Below are 20,261 nucleotides of genomic sequence, written 5' to 3'. Positions count from 1 at the left end.
TGAAATGACATATTGCTGGAGACCTGTTCAGTATTAAAAACAATATAGTTTTTATGGAAATTTGCTGATTTCTGGTGGATGTTTTTTTGTTTTATATACAGCAAGGATTTAATTAACATGCATCGTTAGTTGCTATTCAGTCCACATTATGTTAAAAACTGACCAACGTATCATTGTTTTTGCGCTAGACTCACTTTTCTTTGATACAGAATCTATGGTTACACTAAACTTGAAAACCAAATGAACAAACAATTTGATAAATATTCACAAATCAATATTAATTTCATGATTCAGTGATGCAATAACATGCCATTAATATTATTAAATTATAAATTAAGCTCTGAAACAGTAAAATATTCTATATGCCATGCGACTCCCATGACGTCACAGGTAATTCGCAAAATTGTACAAAATATAAATGTTGATTTTTGCTTATCTGGACTCATTAAGTAGATTTTGTGATGCACCTGTGACATCACACCAATTTATGGCGACGGCTGTACGGCGAGCGAGTGCGGCGATATCCTTAATCTCGCGATTGTTCTAAAATCATATGTACATCCCTAATACATTGTAAAAATATGTTCCTCGGTCAAGTTGTCCTTTAAGTCACAGAAGATTTAGGATTTCAGTTTAAGAAATCATTAAAAATGTAATTATCTTTATGTTTTGGCACCAAATTTTTTCAAAACTGCTTTCAGATAAAATTCCAAAATAAAAATTTACAAAACTCATTATTGAAAGCTCTTTGCATCCGACACGCCCAACATGTTCCACTGTAGCCAATTGGTTATAATCCAAAAAAGGTAAATAGGAACTATAAATAGGATTGAAGCAGGGAGGTTTTTTTTGGTTTGGGTAGAACCTATCAAACTGTTGTTGTTTATCAGGGGTGCAGCCAGTGGGGGTCACAGGGGCCCTGACTCCCCCCTATCAAACTGTTGTTGTTTATCAGGGGTGCAGCCAGTGGGGGTCACAGGGGCCCTGACTCCCCCCTATCAAACTGTTGTTGTTTATCAGGGGTGCAGCCAGTGGGGGTCACAGGGGCCCTGACTCCCCCTATCAAACTGTTGTTGTTTATCAGGGGTGAGGCCAGTGGGGGTCACAGGGGTCCTGACTCCCCCCTATTTTTATTCAGATTGGTTTTTTGTTAAAGTGTATTAGTGTTAACATTGTCATATTTATGCACGCGTAAACTGATTCAAATGATCTAGATTGCCCTAGTTCGCCAAAGCATACAGGGGGCTTCGCTTAGCTCGCAAAATACTCCAATTAGCTGTTGATGCCCCTCCCCCCTTGATTTCATCGCTGGCTGCACCCCTGTTTATTTCGTAAGTGTCTCCAGTGAACAATACAAATTTTTGTTTTTTAACTATTTTAATATAAACGCTTCACGCTTACACTAGGATGATAACGATAAACAGATACATACATACAGTACATTTTTCCTACATAAAACCAATGAAATCTAAAAAGTTTTTACCATAGAACTATAGGATAAACATTTAAATATGCTGCCTTTGATGAAAATAATATTTTCACACGTCCAATGAAATGATTTTTATCAAATTTGGTTATCCTATTATAGTTCTACAAGGAAAACTGTTTATTCTTTTATAATCGATTGTTATCGCCCTAGTGTGTAGCAGCCTTTAGATATACGCGCTACAGCTACACAACAACTGTAGGCCACTACACCCATCACCGCAAACCACCATCATCAAATTCTGCATATGATGACAATTGGTTCTTAATAATAACAGTAAAACAATTAATATGCCAGTGCAAACTAGCTAATGAAGTTATGCTTCTAATAAAAAATATACAAATATAATGATCTTTTATTTTAATTTTTTAAATAAACTGTACACATTTTATGTAGCATATATATAATTTTGTTTCTTTATACTATAAATGATCCGTAAAATATTTGACAATACTACAGCAGGCCAAATAGAAGAGTTATCATGCATGCACATGGATCAGTCAAGCATAATGCTAATGTTAATGAGGAGTGCTTATGAGTGGTTGTGTAGTAGGTAGGCAAAGAACTGCAAATTAATCAATATGCAGTGGCATATGCTATTGTTATCCTTGTTCAAATAGCTATATTTATTTGGCAATTAGAGAATTTAATAAGAAGATTTATATACGAATAATATTTACTTAAATAAAATAATAAATTTGCAATCCAATAAAAAAAAAACATGTCATTTTGAGCATGATTCTAAAGGTTTCTTTTAAAATCATATTTTGGTGAATACCAAATGTACAGTATGTGTATGCAAGAGGGTTATAGCCATAAGAATTAAAGTGGTAAGAGTGCAAGAGTGTTGGAGTTAGATAAGAAAGTGAACCAGTGGGGCATCAACACAACAGGGCACTTACAGTAGTCTTTATCCTCGAAATAATGGTTAATAATGTTATATAATAACCTTAATTCTATCATGTAAAATACACATGCTCTGTAGTACACAGATGGGTCATTACAATACATACATGAAAATTATATTTTAGTCAATATTCTGGAATATCAGTGATAATTTCCAAAAAGAAATGCAATATAAAATCTGTTCAACATAATCGAATTTAAACATGATCTTGTACTTGATCTCAAGTCTGTCGTTGTATAAGAGCAATACCGTCAGGTAGACTACGTCAGCACCAATCGATTAATGCACAAGATGTATTATGCATACTCAGTGTACATAATGCCATCGTTCCATATATCTTTTACTAATATTGAATACTACTTATTTATTTATCGTCCCCTCCATATCCAGGAAATCAACAATGTGTAAAGTATAATAATTCCCTTTGTTATCATGTTAGATGCTGGTTTCCTCCAAGGAACCAAGTTTAGTCCTATTGCCATTCAAATTATTAATGATGCTGTTAATGGCACCAATTAACCAATTATACTTATCAGTATATGAAAATCGTAAACAATGCGATGGATCTTAACCCTTCTAAATGCCAGGCTCTACAAATATGTTTTAGTATTAATAAGAATATTCATGAAAATAAAATTTATCTTGGTGGCAATGAATTAACATTTGTCAACCATGCTAACATACTTGGAGTCATGCTAAAAAACGATTTTAAATCGGATAGGCATATTTGCGATAACATCCTAAAAACTCTTTTCTTAAGGAGTCTAAACAAGCACGAATGTGCGATACTCGGGGTACAGCAAAAGAAGCTGTATAGACGTCGTAAGACCGGATGTAACGTCACATATCAATAACCTCGCTACCAAATACGGCTATATGGTACCATCTTCGAGACGTGATAAGGTTTGAAATTAAAATATCCCTGTCCCTGTAGTATATTCATGCCAAATCCCAGCTCAATACTACAACGAATAAGGGAGGAGTAGTACTTTATAAATCGCACTTTTACTCAATAGTGTCCAGATCGAAGAAGAAGAGGAAAAGATGAGAGAATCCTAGACTCAGGTACCCCGAGTAATAAAACGAGATATACTCTATATCATATTATTTATACAGTATATTTCACCATAAAGTTTAAGAAAAATGGGTTTCGCCAGGGCTCGAACCGAGGACCTTCTGCGTGTTAAGCAGACTTGATAACCACTACACTACGAAACCTCTTACACCAAAAATGTGGGTTACGTAAAGTTTTTTAATCCATTTAAATTACAAATAAATAATGGTAAAAAGCACAAAGCAAAATAAACATGTGTAAAATTGATAATTAATACCGATTACACAAAATAAGTATTTAAAACAATAATAAAAACAAGATACACTGTAGTGTATTATACTCTATATCATATTGCGCATACAGTACTTTTCACCATAAAGTTTTTAAAAAAAAGGTTTTGCCCGGGCTCAAACCGGGGACCTTCTGCGTGTTAAGCAGACGTGATAACCCCTACGCCAAGAAGCCACATATAACAACATAACGCTGTGGTGTGTCACACATTGTGGCGTCTTAATTAAACAAATTAATTAACAAAAAAGGCAAATTCAAATATACGGCTCTATAGCTTTGAGGATATGTGCCTTTAGTATTTTCATGCCAAATCCCTGCTCAATACTACAACGAATAAGGGAGGAGTGGTACTTTATAAATCGCACTTTTTACTCAATAGTGTCCAGATGGAGGAGAAAATGAGCGAGTTCTAGACTCAGGTACCCCGAGTAAAAAGAGCTATGCTCTGTCTATTGTGGGTATATTAGGCCCTTGCTCGAATATGCCAATGTCGTATGGCACTCTGGCTTAACCAAGGCGCTTAGCAACTCCATTAAATCAGTCCAATGTACCAAATATCCCCTATTTCATCCGCCTGCTTAATGCCTGATCCCATTGTATTTTTTCCTTTTTTATATTGGCTATTGGTGTTTCTTTATATTTAAAATGTTTTTAAGACCTTTGTCTAATATTTATATTAAACTAATTTAAATCTTAGAATAAATTAATACATTCTTGTAATTTTGTATAAGAAATCCTTTTATAAACTTATAAATATCTAAAAAATGATTGTTGATTATTATGATACAATTTTTTCATGTTTATAGTATTTAGAAGAACAGCAAAATATGTGATAAATGATTATATTACATAGCCTAGGTAAATACGTGAACATGATTGGTTGAAACTGCATCACATGACTACTGCTGCGAGAATCCTAAATCGTAAATTTCCTCGAGTACGATGATATTGACAGAGTAATTTTCCCATGACTGCGTGACTATCGTGTCCCTGTCATTAAACATTTAAAATCCAGTAAATTCTCGAGTACAATGATATTGACTGTGTCATTTTCGTGTGGGAACACTAATAAACAAAAGTCATCTACTGAGACTTGAACTCGCAAAGATTAGTTGACATCATCACGATACAAAGTTTTACTCGCTGCGCCACGTAACTTACTTGAAGAAATTAATCAACTAAACTATTTAAACTATGCATACATAGCGCCCTCATTTGTTATCCACCCTCTATGGACGTGAGGAAAGACGTTTTGTGGTTGGTCGATACTCACGGTAGTAACCTAGTACGTGCGGCACGCTGAACTTCCGGTGATTCGGATCGAAGAAGACAATTATTATTTATTCAACCTACCTGATAATAATTATTATTATTAATGTAGGCTTATTGATGGAAATTCTTCTGTTATTATTTAAACGACCTAGGCATAAGTGAATATTTTATTACCAAGGAATCATTAATTAGTAATTATCTGTATATTAGGTGAATGCAACGCCTAACTATAGGCAGGCTTATTACATAAAGGAGGCCTAGCTACCCGACCCAGTAGATATTCTACTTGTTGTTGGCTATATAAGTGGAGCTGTGGCTTGGTGGTTATGATGCTTTGCTACCAATCTAAGGGTCCTGGGTTCAAGTCCTGTCATATGTCAGGGTTTTTTTCTCATGACAATTTACAACTCCACTCCCAAAGACTTAATAGTAAGTCTTTGTTTATGTAGAGCATCTTGTGTATATGTTTGTCTTGTGAAATTATTAAATAGTTTATCCATCCTGTAATTGGCGGGCTACTCGCTGTTGGATGAGTATGAAATAAAATTTAAAAAAAAAAAAATAATATAACAGATATCACCTTTTATATCAGTAAAATATAAGATTTGACATCCACTCGGGAATGATATTATGCTCTCGAGAATTATATTTCCATCAGCTAGTGCTTCGGGAAATATATATTTTTGATTGATTCTTGAGCAAAATATCATTCTGTCGGGGATATCAAATCTTGTATTTTATCTCTAAGCAGGCACTATCTTATAATCTTTGTCTGACATACTGTCATGAATGTTTTTAATTAAAAATTTATTTTAAAATATTTAAAGTTATCATTTAATACATCATTATGAATTATCTTAAATGACGAATTAATATTTAGTATAAAATCGGCATATTCAAATAAACTGTAAAAGTCAAAATTTCAGTTGCACAACAAATATAGAGAACATACTAAATGCAATTTAAAAATCCTGTTTTGAACCTTCATCATGGTTTGCAAACCATGTTAACAAGAACGCAGTAAATTATTATATATTCATGAATAACAGACATGGACTGTAGAATTACCAAGGTGACCTGAAACAGTAATCAATAATTGATCAACGAAGAGCTTGCTGTTACCATTCAGCTACGTTGGCTAAAATATCTACAATATGCTTGTAAAATAAGATGAAATATTAGAAGGTCAGTTAAATTATTAAACTGTATATAATAGGATGAAATATTAGAAGAACGCATTATTACTTGTAAATAATAACTACATGCTGAAGATGGAATTAAAATGGTCGATTGTATCTAAATATTACTCTAGTACTGAATACGTAATTTAGAAACAGGTTTGTCATTTCAATTTAACTAGGGATTTAGAATACACTATTTATTGATACTAATATTCCTACAATCTGCATTCTGATACAATCTAGTGTAAAAAAGTTAAAATATTTTGTACCGTAAAAATCAATTTACTATTGTCTTAACTTATTATTAACTAGATATTGATTCAATTACTTTACGATTTCGTAAAATACACATTTATTATTACCTTTAATTTTAACAAACTTATCAATAATTATGATAATTATTTTACATGCAATTAGTAATTTATAATGATATGATCAGAATGAATATCTGATCACAATATAAATTGTATGATGATGTGATCATTTATAATGACTACTTCAAGTTTAATATTTATAATTAATTTATAATTTCCAAAATTTTGAATTGACTTATTAATTAAAATATATTGAATAAAATAATAATTAGATTAGTATTATAACAGAGTAGATTGTGGTCATTTGATTGGTGGATTGTGGGTCACATGCTATTCAATACTAGAATGGAATCGTTGGAAAAAACATAATTAACCTAGATATTTCATATTTAGCTAGGTCTAGGCCTGTTAGTATTAGGCCTAGGCGTTTTAGGCTTGCTAGGTCTAGGATTGTTTGGTCGTTTGTTGACATAATTGACTACCATTCCCTACGTTTTTTAGATCTAATTTACGTTCACAAACTACATTTTAATGTAAAAATAAATACTATATAGTCCTATTGAGATAACTTTTTTCGTCTTTAAATGATTACAAATATGAAAAATAAGGCGTTTCTAATCATTTTAGCAGCCCGCTATAAATCCTAACATGCATTGCGTGCGGATTGATATTTTTGTTTTTCTTCTGTAATTCACCCACTTTTCGATTGATCATGAGGTCAAAACAAACGAAAATACTAGGTTTCCCCCAATTTGTATCAACGCATTCTGGCAAAAACAGAAAGATAATTATTGCAGCAACTATACAGTGTCAGGCTATAGCTAGCGTCAGATGTTCGTACGTTACCGATGTTTACCAGCTTGGCCAACGAGAGGACATTCACTGTGAGCTACTTAAGTTATAGGTAGTGCATTGTTTCTCTCTTTTTATCATAATTTTATTTTATTTTATTTTATTTTATTCAATCAAAACCAACAGCGATAAATACCGCCACTAACAGGTTTGAAACATAAAACAATACAACATCAAAAACGGTTAACAATAAGATACAGATAAAATATATATATATATATAAAACATAGATCGGCAAGCCATAAACAATTTCAATCAAAACAGGTTATGCAGGCTGTTCAAGAAGTGAACACATAATCGTCCTCTTAAAATAATTTACCATAAAACATATATTTAAGACAAGGAATGACCTAGTTTAATATTTTTAAAGTAATAAATATGAATTATTTTTCTAAAACGTCACAAATTCTAGGGAACAGGTCTTTAACACTACAGTACAGTAGATGTGTTTATAAAATCCATATAATATTTAATATAATTATTAATATTATTAAAAACCAACTGTTACTGTTTTAATCAATGTGAATCAAATGTAGGCCTTGGCAAGGCCACCATTTAATTGATTCAAATGACAGGAATATATTTAGATGTAATATAAAACAAATAATGAATGTTTTATATTCGTGTAATTGTACAAATAATGGCATTTGGTAAATGATAAAAGGTTATATATAAAATAAAGGCAGGCACCATTGTCTGGAATGAATATCAACTCGGCTTCGCCTCATTGAAATATAACCTTTCATCCTTCACCTCATGCCATTATTTGTACCATTACACTCATAAGCATTCATCAGTTGTTTATAAAAGTCTGTCAACACATAAAATATCCTCCCCATTCAACTCATAATTTATTTGTATGATAGTGTATGATGATGAAATGTTAAATATACAATACTTAGAAACATATCAATGCTGATTATCATTTTTTGCAAGAGTGATCATGCAGTTGCATAATATAGCCCAATTGCATTTTTCAAACTCTATTGATAATAAAGCAATGCTTTTCCAAATACACATTATTGTGTTTTTGAAATATTCAAGATACACATTTTATAAATAATCATTCATTCATTGTACTATCTATATTATCTATATTATAAGTGAGAGAGTTTGTCTGTTTGTTTGTTTGTTTGTCTGTTTGTTCGTTATACAAATTTTTGTTACTGCACGTAATCTTACATATGGGGTATCAAAATGATCGCAATTGTACCGGGAATGTTCTAAGCTATATTTCAACATCATCCGCCACCTAGGATCCATGTTAGGGACCAAAATGTGGTCAAACCCCCCACTTTCGATGTTTGTTCGTTATACAAATTTCCGTTTCTGCACGTAACCATACGTATGGGGTATCAAAATGATGGCAATTGTACCCGGAAGGTTTTAAACTACATTTAAAAAAATTCCCCCGACTCCTGGGGTTTTTGTGGGAGGGGTGGGGGCGGGGGGTGGTGTGGTCGTTTGTGATGTCATTTTTTGCTAGGGCTCGGGGTTGTAGGCTATCGAATTGTAAAATTATACTACAAAAGTTTGACAGTATTTTAATTATCCTCAGCAAGGCGTATATAGATATACATATTTTATTCATTAACCAATATGACACCTATTCAATTACACATTTAGCAAAGTACTTTAACCATATCCAGCTATGTATTGGCCTCCTGGATTGTCTCATTACAGAAATCCATTCCTGTGTGAACATACACACGTTGTTTACTGTTACTGTGTTCAACTACATCACCATGCCTCCAAGGAAAAAACGTCAATTGTGGGAGAGTGGGGTTGGGAGATAGGGTTTGGGAGATAGGGTTTGGGAGTTGGGGTTCAGGGGATAGGGGATTTAGCTTACACCAAAATTGTGGTTGGAAAATGTTAAAGTATTTAATTATCCCTGGGAAGAGGCTGAGAGTTTGGGGTGGGGATGTAGGCCTATCACCATGACCGAAACTGTATTTGGAACACATCACCCAGTGATCTGGGGTGTGTTTGTAGGGTGGAGGAGGAGGAGCCAAAATACTACCGTAATGAAGTACCCTATATGATTGGAAAAGTTACTATTGAAATGTCTAGGGGCGGAGTTAAGGTTTGTTGATGGTGGCTGGGGTGGTGAAAGGAGAAAGAAGGCTGGGGGACCGCAGTATCTAAATTAGATATTTTAATTATCAGCCAATATGACACATATTCATTTACACAATTTACAACGTACTTCAACCATTATTAGACCCATCATAGCTATGTATACTCCTCTCAATTTGAAGCTTAGGTTGAATTGAATTTGTCCATCACTGGGAAGAATTTGTTTTTAAGGAAGAGTATGGGGTGTTTATTGAAGAGGAGTGGCAGTTGGTGAGATATAGACAGATACTGGCGTCGGGTGTTATGTACTGAGTAGCCTTTAAACTAATTTTGAAACCCGCCCTGGGGCGGGTATAATTGCTAGTAAATAATAAATGAGGATTTAAAGAAATCTACCTTCAAGAAAAAGATTTCAAACATACTGTTAAAAATTAATTAATATGTAACTGGAATCAAAATGAATGGAAATCTCCCGGAGAAATTGGCAGGGTTGGAACGTTTGTACTCTCCACCTTCTTAGGCTCAGCATATTGTAATTTGTTGAAAAGACTCCTCGTGACTAAGGCTGAGTAAAATATTAAATCCAAAAATAGGAAACTTTTGTCCCAGGTGAAAGTTAAAATAATTGGAAGGATGACTGGCCTACAAATTAGATATTTAGGGTTGATAATCTAAACACTCCACCTCACCCTAAATACGCATATTGTCTAATCTGTAGAATTATGAAAATACAAACCCAATTCTCTCTTGTTCCAAAATCTCTAGCTTATCAGCTTTCTGGATGACATGAAGTATTCTTTCATGTTCTTCATGAGACAGAGAATCTCCTTTCTTGTACCTCTGTGAAGCCTTAGTATGAAATGACCAACCTGTGTTCAGTCTGTAAAAAAAAAAAAAAAACGGTAAAAATCTAATGTTCATCATTTTGAATACATATTATAAAAATAACGCTTAAAAGAGAACGACGTTTCGACTCCATCATGGGGTCATTATCAAGTCCAATGAATAAAATATAAAACAACAACTAATTAAGTAGCACAAGCCAAGGGTCAAAGTTTAAATAACAAAAGACCTATTGTCTAACATCCTGTCAAATGAAAAGCTTAGCTTTTACAGAGTCACTTTGTTTATTCAGACTAGATTTTAATTGTCTGATATACAACATTTCATAGATAAGACAGTCAAATTTGTTTTTGCATTTCCTAAGTATACTAAAACATGAATTAATTTTACTGGGATTAACAATCACGTTATGATCCTTCAAATGCTGTCCTATAATAAGCATCTACTATGTTCAACAATGCGTTGGTAGAGGTGTCGGCATGTATATCCAACATAACTTGCATCGCACAAGTCACATTTAAATTTATACACAACACATTGTTGACTTATAATAGTAGGTTTCTTTTCGACTTTCCTAATGTTATCTTTAACTTTTTTACTTATGAATACAGGGACAATGTTTTTGTTTATCTTGTGACTTAGTTGGCATAGTTGTCGCTTGACGGAGTTCGCAGATTTCTGGTCTTTGAATGGCAGGATGATTCGCACTGGTATTTCGGATAAATCTGTTCATCATTTTCACTATTTAATTAACTTTAATTTGATTGTCATTCTGCTTTCAGAATGCCACTAATAACAGTAATCATACATGCTGCTTTCAATGAATTATTCATTTGGATAAATTATCCTACTACAGGATAAAGACCTGTTTATACTAGGACGATAATAATCGACAATAACTAGATAAACAGTTGTCATCCTAGAACTATAGGATAATTATTTTTGTTGCCTTTGATGAAAATAATATTTTCACATATGCAATCAATGACGTCTAATTAGCAACAATATCATGGCAATACAACAATTTCATTGTTCTTATTGATCATGACATCACAAGAAAGCATAAATCGTTATCCATAAAAACTTGTTTTATGTAAGAAAAATGTCTTTAATACTAATTAAATATTTCTATATGATAAATAGTGAATCATATTCATAAAAGTTGCACAACGATTGCATCTGGCTTTTTATGTACATGTTAATTGTAATCAACCAAAAAGTTGATATGATAGCAGTTTGTCTGATGTATGCCTAGGCCCAATTTAAATCAAAGTTTTTGTTTCACAGCAACAGAGCATGCCCATTTGTGACAGACATCAAAATATGAGTAGAAAATAATGCATACTGTATATATAACTTTAAAAACAATAAAGACCTTCCATACGTTTTTTAGATATAATAAGGTGAAATGGTCCTATTGAGATAACTTGTTTGTCTTTAAACGGTTAAAAATGTGAAAAATAAGCCGATTCTAGTAATTTTAGCGGCCCGCTATAAATCCCAAAATGCATTGCGCACGGATTGATATTTTTGTTTTTCTTTTGTAATTCACTCATTTAACAGATAATAGGCCTATATAAATGTTTAAGTAAATTTTTAATTTTATTGTTGCCTGTTTCACAAACTATTATATAATGTACCAGTAAGTCTATACTATGTATATTTTTCCTGCCATAAACCTGGATAAAACAAACACTGTTTAAACAAGTTGGAATGGGTTATAATGTTATAGTTTTGTATCCTGGAATATTATTCACTACGATCACTATGGATATTAATATGTACAGTAAATAAAGCGAGCAAGCAAATAAAGAAGTTTCATATTCATACATGGAAAAGAGGTTAACTATCACTAAATAAACATGCGGTTCAAATTTTAAAATTGTATAACATTAACAAAATGAAATTCAAAGAATCTTCATAATTTTAAGTGACTGAATGTAGAAAAGAGGATTTAGTGAATGGGAGACATGTAGGCCTAATGTACAGTTTTATTTATTTATTTTCATTCACTTTAAATAGTAACAAACCTGCTACCAACACCAATTTAAAAATATTGAAATTGTGTGCTTTTTAAAAAAAATCTTGAAAATGTGTTTAACTTTTGTACATAATTACATACTTTGCCCTCAACGCCAGTTGTCTATCATTTGGACATGTCCAACGATCCATAGAGCCTCCCATAGATATTTCACCCATCCCTGCAGATTATACTTCTTGGAGATAGAGAAAAAGAATTCTTGAAACAACTGATTTCTGTCTCCTTATGTGCAAACAAAAAATGAGCGTACTGAGACTCAAAACACCAATTATTGGATGATATAATTATGTTGAAATAGAGACCAATCATAGAGCACCATTAAGCAGTAGAGGTGTAGAAGTAAATTTATACAGCGATGATCTCACACAGGATTTGTCAGATACCGCCATACATTTCTACTATGTACATTTTGCATAATCATCTTCTGTAAACCTACATAAAAAATAGAAAATATAAATGGCAAAGTTGAATACATAAATGTCACAGTTCACTTTTTAAAATTCGAGTTATTCATTATATTTTATTAACTCTAAAGTAAAACTAAAATTTAATTCGTCACTTTGACGAATTATATCATGCATCATTTAATCATGCAGGTACTGTACAATAATATAGTACAGTAGTCGTAAAATGTTGATCTACGCCATCCTATGACATGAAAATTTGGCACGTAGAAAAGCACTATGTGCTCTTTGAAATTGTTATGAATTTGACGAAAGAGATGAAAAAACTTTTTAACTTCAACTGACCATATTATCATACATCATAACATAATTTTTATATAAATTCCTATCTACATTTCATCAGCTTTCATAACAAATTATATTCATCAAGGTCACCCTTAATTCTGAAGAGCTGTAAGATATTCAAATATATACTGTTCAAAGTTAAAATTACACGACCAGCTACGTTATTCAAGTTTTTTCACATGATAACGTAATCAAAATGAAATGGTCGCAACTCATGAGAAAGATAATTAATTGAACAAGCACTAAAATTTGAACTAAAATGGGGCTCGAATAACCGAGATGCCCTCTGTTGAATGTGATAACCTACAAAAAAAGATAACAAAGCCTGGTATTTTAATTAAAATCTACAGAAGAAAAACCAAGACCGATTTTGGCAGTGGCGGACTCCTTTTGGCCTTAAATTTAGAGCCAAAACTAGTCCGGCTGCCCGATTTTGGCCCCGGACCATATTTGTCATAACAGCGGGTATTGGGCATTTTGGGGATGGGGGTTTGAGTGGATTAAATGCGGTTCGCTGTTATATGGTTTGTTGTACGCCCGAAACATAAGCCTGGCTACGGGCCTGATTAATGGGAATTATGAGAATAAATTAATGAATTATAATTAATATATATAATAACACCTAAATAAATTCCTGTCATTTGATTGGACAAATGTGGGTCACATGGTGTGCAATAGTACGCACAATTATACGATTGTTTAATACCGGTAGTACTTTTTTTGGCGTATGAAAAAAAAAATCTTTTTGTGTTTATAATATACAGTATAAATATTTTGTTTTATACTATTGATTTTTAAATACAACAACGCCACCTATTTTGGACTATGGTGGCGATTTAAATGTTATGATGACTGGTTTTTTGCGATGGAAGTACATTTCTGGAAAGATATATTTACTAATTTAGATCAAAAAGGCATTTAATTTACAATAGCTTTAGATCATGTGTAGGATTTTGATTAATTAATGGGAACATCTCTACAAGACATGGAATCGTTGGAAAAACCATAATTAGCCTAGATAAGTTCCAATTGTCTGTCGAAGTTTTGCCTTTCAGCCAAGCTAGTACGGTCTAGCCTAGGCCTGTTAGTATAGGCTAGGCCTAGCCTAAGCGTTTGAGCCTTGCTAGGCCTAGGATTGTTTGGTAATTTGTTGACATAATTAACACTAAAGTAGGTGTGTTTATAAAAACATATAAATATAACATTTAATATAATATTATTAAAAAACCAAATGTTACTGTTTTAACCAATGTGAATAAAATGTAGGCCTTGGCTAGGGGCTACCATTTAAAATGACAGGAATCTAAAATAATGCTGTGGCTAAAGATACGGTACCGTATCCTAACTTCCGTTTGCTAAAGGTACGGTAAAATTGCATTACGTTATAATCAGTCAGTCAGTGGGGATGTGGTATATGTGTGACGTCATCGTGTAAGGCCTTTGGATTTGTTTTCATATCGCGAAAACATTGATCAAACGCTTAACATTTTCTTATGCTTCATTTATCGATATTATCGCCGTCGTGTGTGAAAACAAACTAAATGTAGCCTATGTCTGTTATTATTGAAAAGCCAAAACATGTTGATTTTAATTCTACAATACAGAAAACCGTTGCATAAGAAGCCAAACTACGTACTATAACCTATAGCTTCATTATATGAGTTTGTTTGTGTAGGGAAAGCGGTGCCAGCTGCATGTATGCGCTGATTTCTGTGACTCAGCCCTGGGGCTCTGTCTAAATCATAGTATTTGAGGACCTCTTTATTGTCCGCATTTGCTTGTTGTTTATGGTCACCATTTGTAAACAAAGTTTAATAAAAAATAAGGCCATTTGGAATAAAAATAAAACCCTCATAGTAACTAGGGACGAATGAACTAGATGCAACACAATTTCCAACATTGAATTATAATCCCATTACTTCTAATTTTGCTATTACATTACTAAACTGTATCGATAGTGAGGCCAAAACAAATGGAAGACTAACTTTTCAGCGAAAACACCGGGTTTTCCAGTCTAGCTAGGCTAGGCTTAAAGACTGTCAATGAGAGGTCATTCGCCGCGAGCTACTTAGGTAGTGCATTGTTTCTCACTTTTTATCGTAATTTACCATAAAACGTACATTTAAGACAAGGAATGACCTGGTTTAATGTTTTAAAGTAATATATTTGTATTATTTTTACAAAACGTCACAAATTGTAGGGAAGGGGTCTTTAAACTTCTGGATTCAACATTGCTAGGTCTAACCCCAGGGCTGAGTCACAGAATCAGCGCACACATCCATGCATGCTGGCGCCGTCAATAGGCATTCTCTAGTCGCAAATCCAAAGTCCTTATACGATGACATCACACACGTCCCAGCACCCCATTGGCTGATTATGTCGTAATGCAATTTTACCGTACCTTTAGCAAACGGAAGTTAGGATATGATACCGTATCTTTAGCCACGGCGAACAAATAATGAATGTTTTATATTCGTGTTGCCTCGTTGATATATAACCTTTCATCATTCACCTCATGCCATTATTTGTTTCATTACAATACATGTCGACTTATAAACATTCATTATTTGTATATTATTAAATATAAAAAATTATTTTTCCAAAATTACATTTAGTGTGGTATCTAGTAGTATCCAAGATTTCAGAACATATTTCACCTCCACTGAACCACAATAATTACATTGTACAAAATTAGCATTTATTAATAAACAAACAACAGACTGCTCATCTTAATCCATCCATGTCATGAACAAACAACCACATCACACCAGCAAAAACAGCTGCTATAAAAACGTATTGGATTCTAGGCCTATATTATTCATTAAAAAAATATTACTAAACATAATGTCTACTTTAGTACAAACAAAATAATTGTAACAATATTACCTTTCTGTCTGTTATGGGTTTTCCAATATAAAACCAATTTTTGATGGACTTTTGTTTGACTGAAAACTGGCTCCTGATCGCACTAACTACCGGATTTCAATACCGAATACGAGACTCGTAGTACAGTATTGTACTTAAGATTAATTAGACAAAGACAAAAGAGGGCGCAAACACACACTGATAACATCTTTGCTTGATTACTCTTTATAAAAGAGTCCCCTGGGCTAGAACCTTACCTATTGGATAAAACAGATTTTTATGGCTCAAGTTTAAAATTTAAACTTCGTTCAAACACTTTACCACTTGGAAAAATTACAAATAAGTGGAACATTGATAATCTAAATGATAAGTGTAGGGTTTGTGGGTCAGGTGAAGAAGATGTTAAACATCCTGTTTATTTGTAGTAAGTAATACATTGTATTAGAATTGAAGAATTGCAAACACTTTAACATAATCTTATTGCAATGGTAAATACTTGGGTTAATCTATTAAGGTTAAATATGTCATAGGAAGCACGTAATTTAAAAAAAAAATAACTCTCATGAGATTTATGCTGTGTTTGACAGTTATTGCAAAATGTACACAAGCCGTGCTTGGAAACTATGAAATGAAATTGTATCACAACTTTGAACTGTTTTATTTTAAAAATGTGTGTTTTCTTTTCCATTGCTCTTGGAAAACTAGTAGTTGTATTAGTGTAGTTTTAGTTTTAAAATAAGTTTTGTAATAGCGTTGAGTCAAATTTATGTTTTTAGTTCTTAATCAAATATGAAAAATGTTTTAGCTTCAGTTTTTTTATTTTCCAGTGTTTTTGTATTAAATTTTGTAATTTGTATGGACGCACCATCTACGCATGTGTGCCACTGTTAAAAAGTGTTGTTCCAAATAAATGTTATTATTATAACTGACATCTTTGCATGCGGATTTTTTTTTTGTCAACATAAAGTTGTTTAATGCATAATGACAATAGTCATAGTAAGATTACTTTTAAATAAAAGTAGGCTAAAGTAACACGTCGTAGGCTTATGTAACTGATCATTATGGCAATTTGAAAAATCTAAACCAAAAGTCCTGGATCAACAAAAACAAAAGCTATTTCCACTGGTCTCATAATTTAAAATAATCTAAATATTATAACAGTATCACATTTTATCACAAGGCTCTCTCATTTTTTTTGACGCAAAATTGATAACGATAATGTTAACAATAAATAGGCCTAACGATAAATTAATTAAAAACCTTTTAGACGCAACATTGGTAAAGCGATAATGAATTTAAATCATGGCATTTTCAGTAGTAGTTGTTTTTAGATGAAATTATATTTTTATTTATAAGCCTATTTATTATCAACATGATTTAAACGAAAATGAACAATTTAATATTGATGGATTGACTTCCAAACTATTTTCTTTATGTTAATGTAAAACGTATTATTGTTTTTCTTTCTTTTTTTCTCTCCAAAATCATTTTAATCTTCTTTTCAATATCATGCCATCTTTTGATCTCGGATTGTTTTCAATCCTCACTCTTTCAAGTTCTGTAATGTGTCTTTCCTCTGATTTAAGAGACCTCGTTCTTGGGAAGTTTCAAGAATCATGAGACAATGCTACTAAAGTGTTCGCGTAATTTTACGTATCTCCTCCAAAACCACTGAGCGGTTACGTGCCACATTTAGCACACTGATGTTTATTGATGGGGCGCATATAATAGTCTATGTCACTTAAATTTTAAGGATAAACTCTAAAAAAAGGGCAACAAATAGCAGTAATTTGACCATGTTACGTCACTGTATAAACTACGCAACCTGATGATAAGCCTACTGGGAACCACTCTGAAGACCGTATCCAATGATCGCGTCGTTGTTTTAATTTCTTCGTAAATCACAATTGGTCTCAGCGAGTGGCCACTGATATCAATAAGTTCGAGTTCGAATCATATGTAATTAAAATCAAACTAGACTACGATGTAATTACAAAACTAGAAAAAAAGATACGAAACCTCACAAACAACAAAATTGCAAAATATCAAAAACCATGAAATGTAATAAAATAACAAATAACAATTTAAATAACACGAATCCAAATTGGTGTCGTGTTTCCACATAATATCAACAAAAAATACACCCACAATTTAAAAGGTTGTGCCTGAGCGCATCATTTAATTTCGAGTTGTGCACTTTTTGTGTCCGTAAGCAGCTGTAGTTTTATTATTCTATAACTTAATTCATATTCATATTTTATAATTAAAATGTTTTAATCTGCCGACTGATTGACATACTTCAACGTGAACCTGTCATGCACGTTGTCACTTTCATATTTCAGTATCCAGTATTGCGCTTTTACCCTATTTAATCATCATTATTAAGGCAAACAAGATAGTGCGGAGCACGGGTTACTGCTGCTATAATAGACCACAATTTAATTACAGAATAGCTAACAAATCTCCCACACAAAAAAATTGCAAAATATCAAAACCATTGAAATAAAAAGAAAATGTAAATGAATAAAAATGAACACATACAAAGAAAACGATTCCAAATGGTTTTTATAAATTGTTGAACATGAAAACAACTCAACAATTCATGTTTCCGCAGCAATGTATTTTTTAATCAATTTATGCTATAACCTTTTTTATTTTATATAATTATGTATCAAATACACGAAAAACACCCAAAATAAATAGTTTGGCATTTTATACTTCGTTGGTGTTTGCGTGCATTACCGTAATTCACACATCGCCATTTTTCGTTAGTGTCTTTTATCTTCGCACTCGCACAGTCTGTGAAGTCAAAAGTAAAGTTCCATATCCAGTATTGCTTTCATTTTTAGTCTACATAATATATTTCATAGTGAATGGATAGTGTATAACAAAATCATTGGCCATACAAGATACAGGATAACTTTATTTGTCAAATAGTTCGTCAACGAAAGATTTGAAATTGGTTTTTCTCATGGCAACATAATATAAAATAGAATAAAATCAGTAAAAAGTTAAAACATGAAGTAAAATACACAGAACAATAACATAATATGTACAGAGGATAAATGCAATAAGGCATTCCCAGGTGTTCGAAATACAACTATTCAGTCGGAGAGCAGCCGCGTTCAACTTTTCGACCGTTATTGGCAAATTATCGCACACGGCTCTCCGACTGTAGGCCTATTTGTGTGTTGTCATTATATTTAAATATGCATTGTGAGACATATGCATTTCTTTTCTGTTCCATTCGATTATCATACATTTTCATAACATTATTATCTCCATTTATGCATTCCTTAGCTCTTTTAACTACGGTATGCGTTCAAATTGCTTTTTATTGTATTCATACGTGTTACCACAGTAACAAGTTAAACATTAGAACACTTTGTATATTCGGCTTTTAGAATAGTAAAGTATTTCTTCATTTACCCTAAAGTTTTTGAGTTTCCAAAGAAAGGAAATACAAACGTTGATTAGCTTTGCGAACAGTTGCTGCAGCCTGGTCTGTCCAGGTAATTTTTTCATCAATCATGGTTCCTAAATAGTTATATTTGTCCACAACAGCTCCGTCGATTATAAGTGGTTCAATTTGACGTTTTTAAATTCTGAAATGATCAATCAATAATTAATTCTTTAGTTTTTTTAATATTGAGCTCGAAGTATCTATCGCCACACCATTTTACAAATCTATTTAGGCCTACTTCATCGAAGTAACCGTTAGGCTTGTCTGACATGAAATCTGTTATTACAGTAGTATCATCTGCATACTTGATGATGGAGCATTTAGGGTCTTTCACATACATAGTCACTATATTATAGAGTGTAAATAATAATGGGGGATAATACATAGCCTTGTGGGGCGCCTGTGCTAACTTTGCATACTTTTATTGTGCATCTCCGATAACATACTGTGGTACTCGTTCCCTAAGGTAATTGATAAGCCATAACAACATTTTAGTGTTGACATTTAATTTATACAATTTATTTATAAGTAGGCCTATGTGAGGCTGGCATAAATACAGTTCCGATTTTTATTCTTGATACAATTTGTTTTTATTTGAATAATTAATTTGTCAAAGTACTTTAAAACTCAGGCATGTCATTAATGTATAGGATAAAGGATAAACATTAATGACTCAGAAACTGCAATTTAATTGAATTTCGGTAGAAAATTCCAATCAAATGACGTCACGGTCAATTAGAGCAATAAAATCGATATTCTTCTTACTAATCATGGCATCATTTAACGTGTGAAAATATCATTTTCACCAAAGGCATGCATGAAAACAAAAAATTTAACAAACAAAAAAGTATGTTTATCTATTTA

At 32.6% G+C, this 20,261-nt stretch overlaps 1 protein-coding gene and 1 non-coding gene across 4 annotated transcripts in view; both read right to left on the bottom strand.

Moving 5' to 3' along the window:
* Positions 1 to 16,041, bottom strand: part of LOC140044990 (rabphilin-3A-like) — a 37,453-nt gene extending 21,412 nt beyond the window's left edge. For all 3 annotated transcript variants that reach the window (XM_072089716.1, XM_072089717.1, XM_072089718.1), the window contains exons 1-3: positions 15,956 to 16,041; positions 12,402 to 12,752; positions 10,173 to 10,316 (exon numbers count right to left, since the gene is read on the bottom strand). In XM_072089716.1, the coding sequence (XP_071945817.1) occupies positions 10,173 to 10,316; positions 12,402 to 12,478 (221 nt within the window). In that variant the 5' untranslated portion in view covers positions 12,479 to 12,752; positions 15,956 to 16,041. The remainder of the gene's footprint in view (positions 1 to 10,172; positions 10,317 to 12,401; positions 12,753 to 15,955) is intronic.
* On the bottom strand, positions 3,539 to 3,611 carry Trnav-aac (transfer RNA valine (anticodon AAC)). Its single transcript has one exon. It is a non-coding gene; the product is annotated as a tRNA-Val (tRNA).
* Positions 16,042 to 20,261: the final 4,220 nt, after the last annotated feature.

The sequence above is a fragment of the Antedon mediterranea genome, chromosome 3, assembly GCF_964355755.1.
Source record: "Antedon mediterranea chromosome 3, ecAntMedi1.1, whole genome shotgun sequence".
Classification (NCBI taxonomy): Eukaryota; Metazoa; Echinodermata; class Crinoidea; order Comatulida; family Antedonidae; genus Antedon; species Antedon mediterranea.
This window is presented reverse-complemented; position numbering and strand designations above follow the sequence as displayed.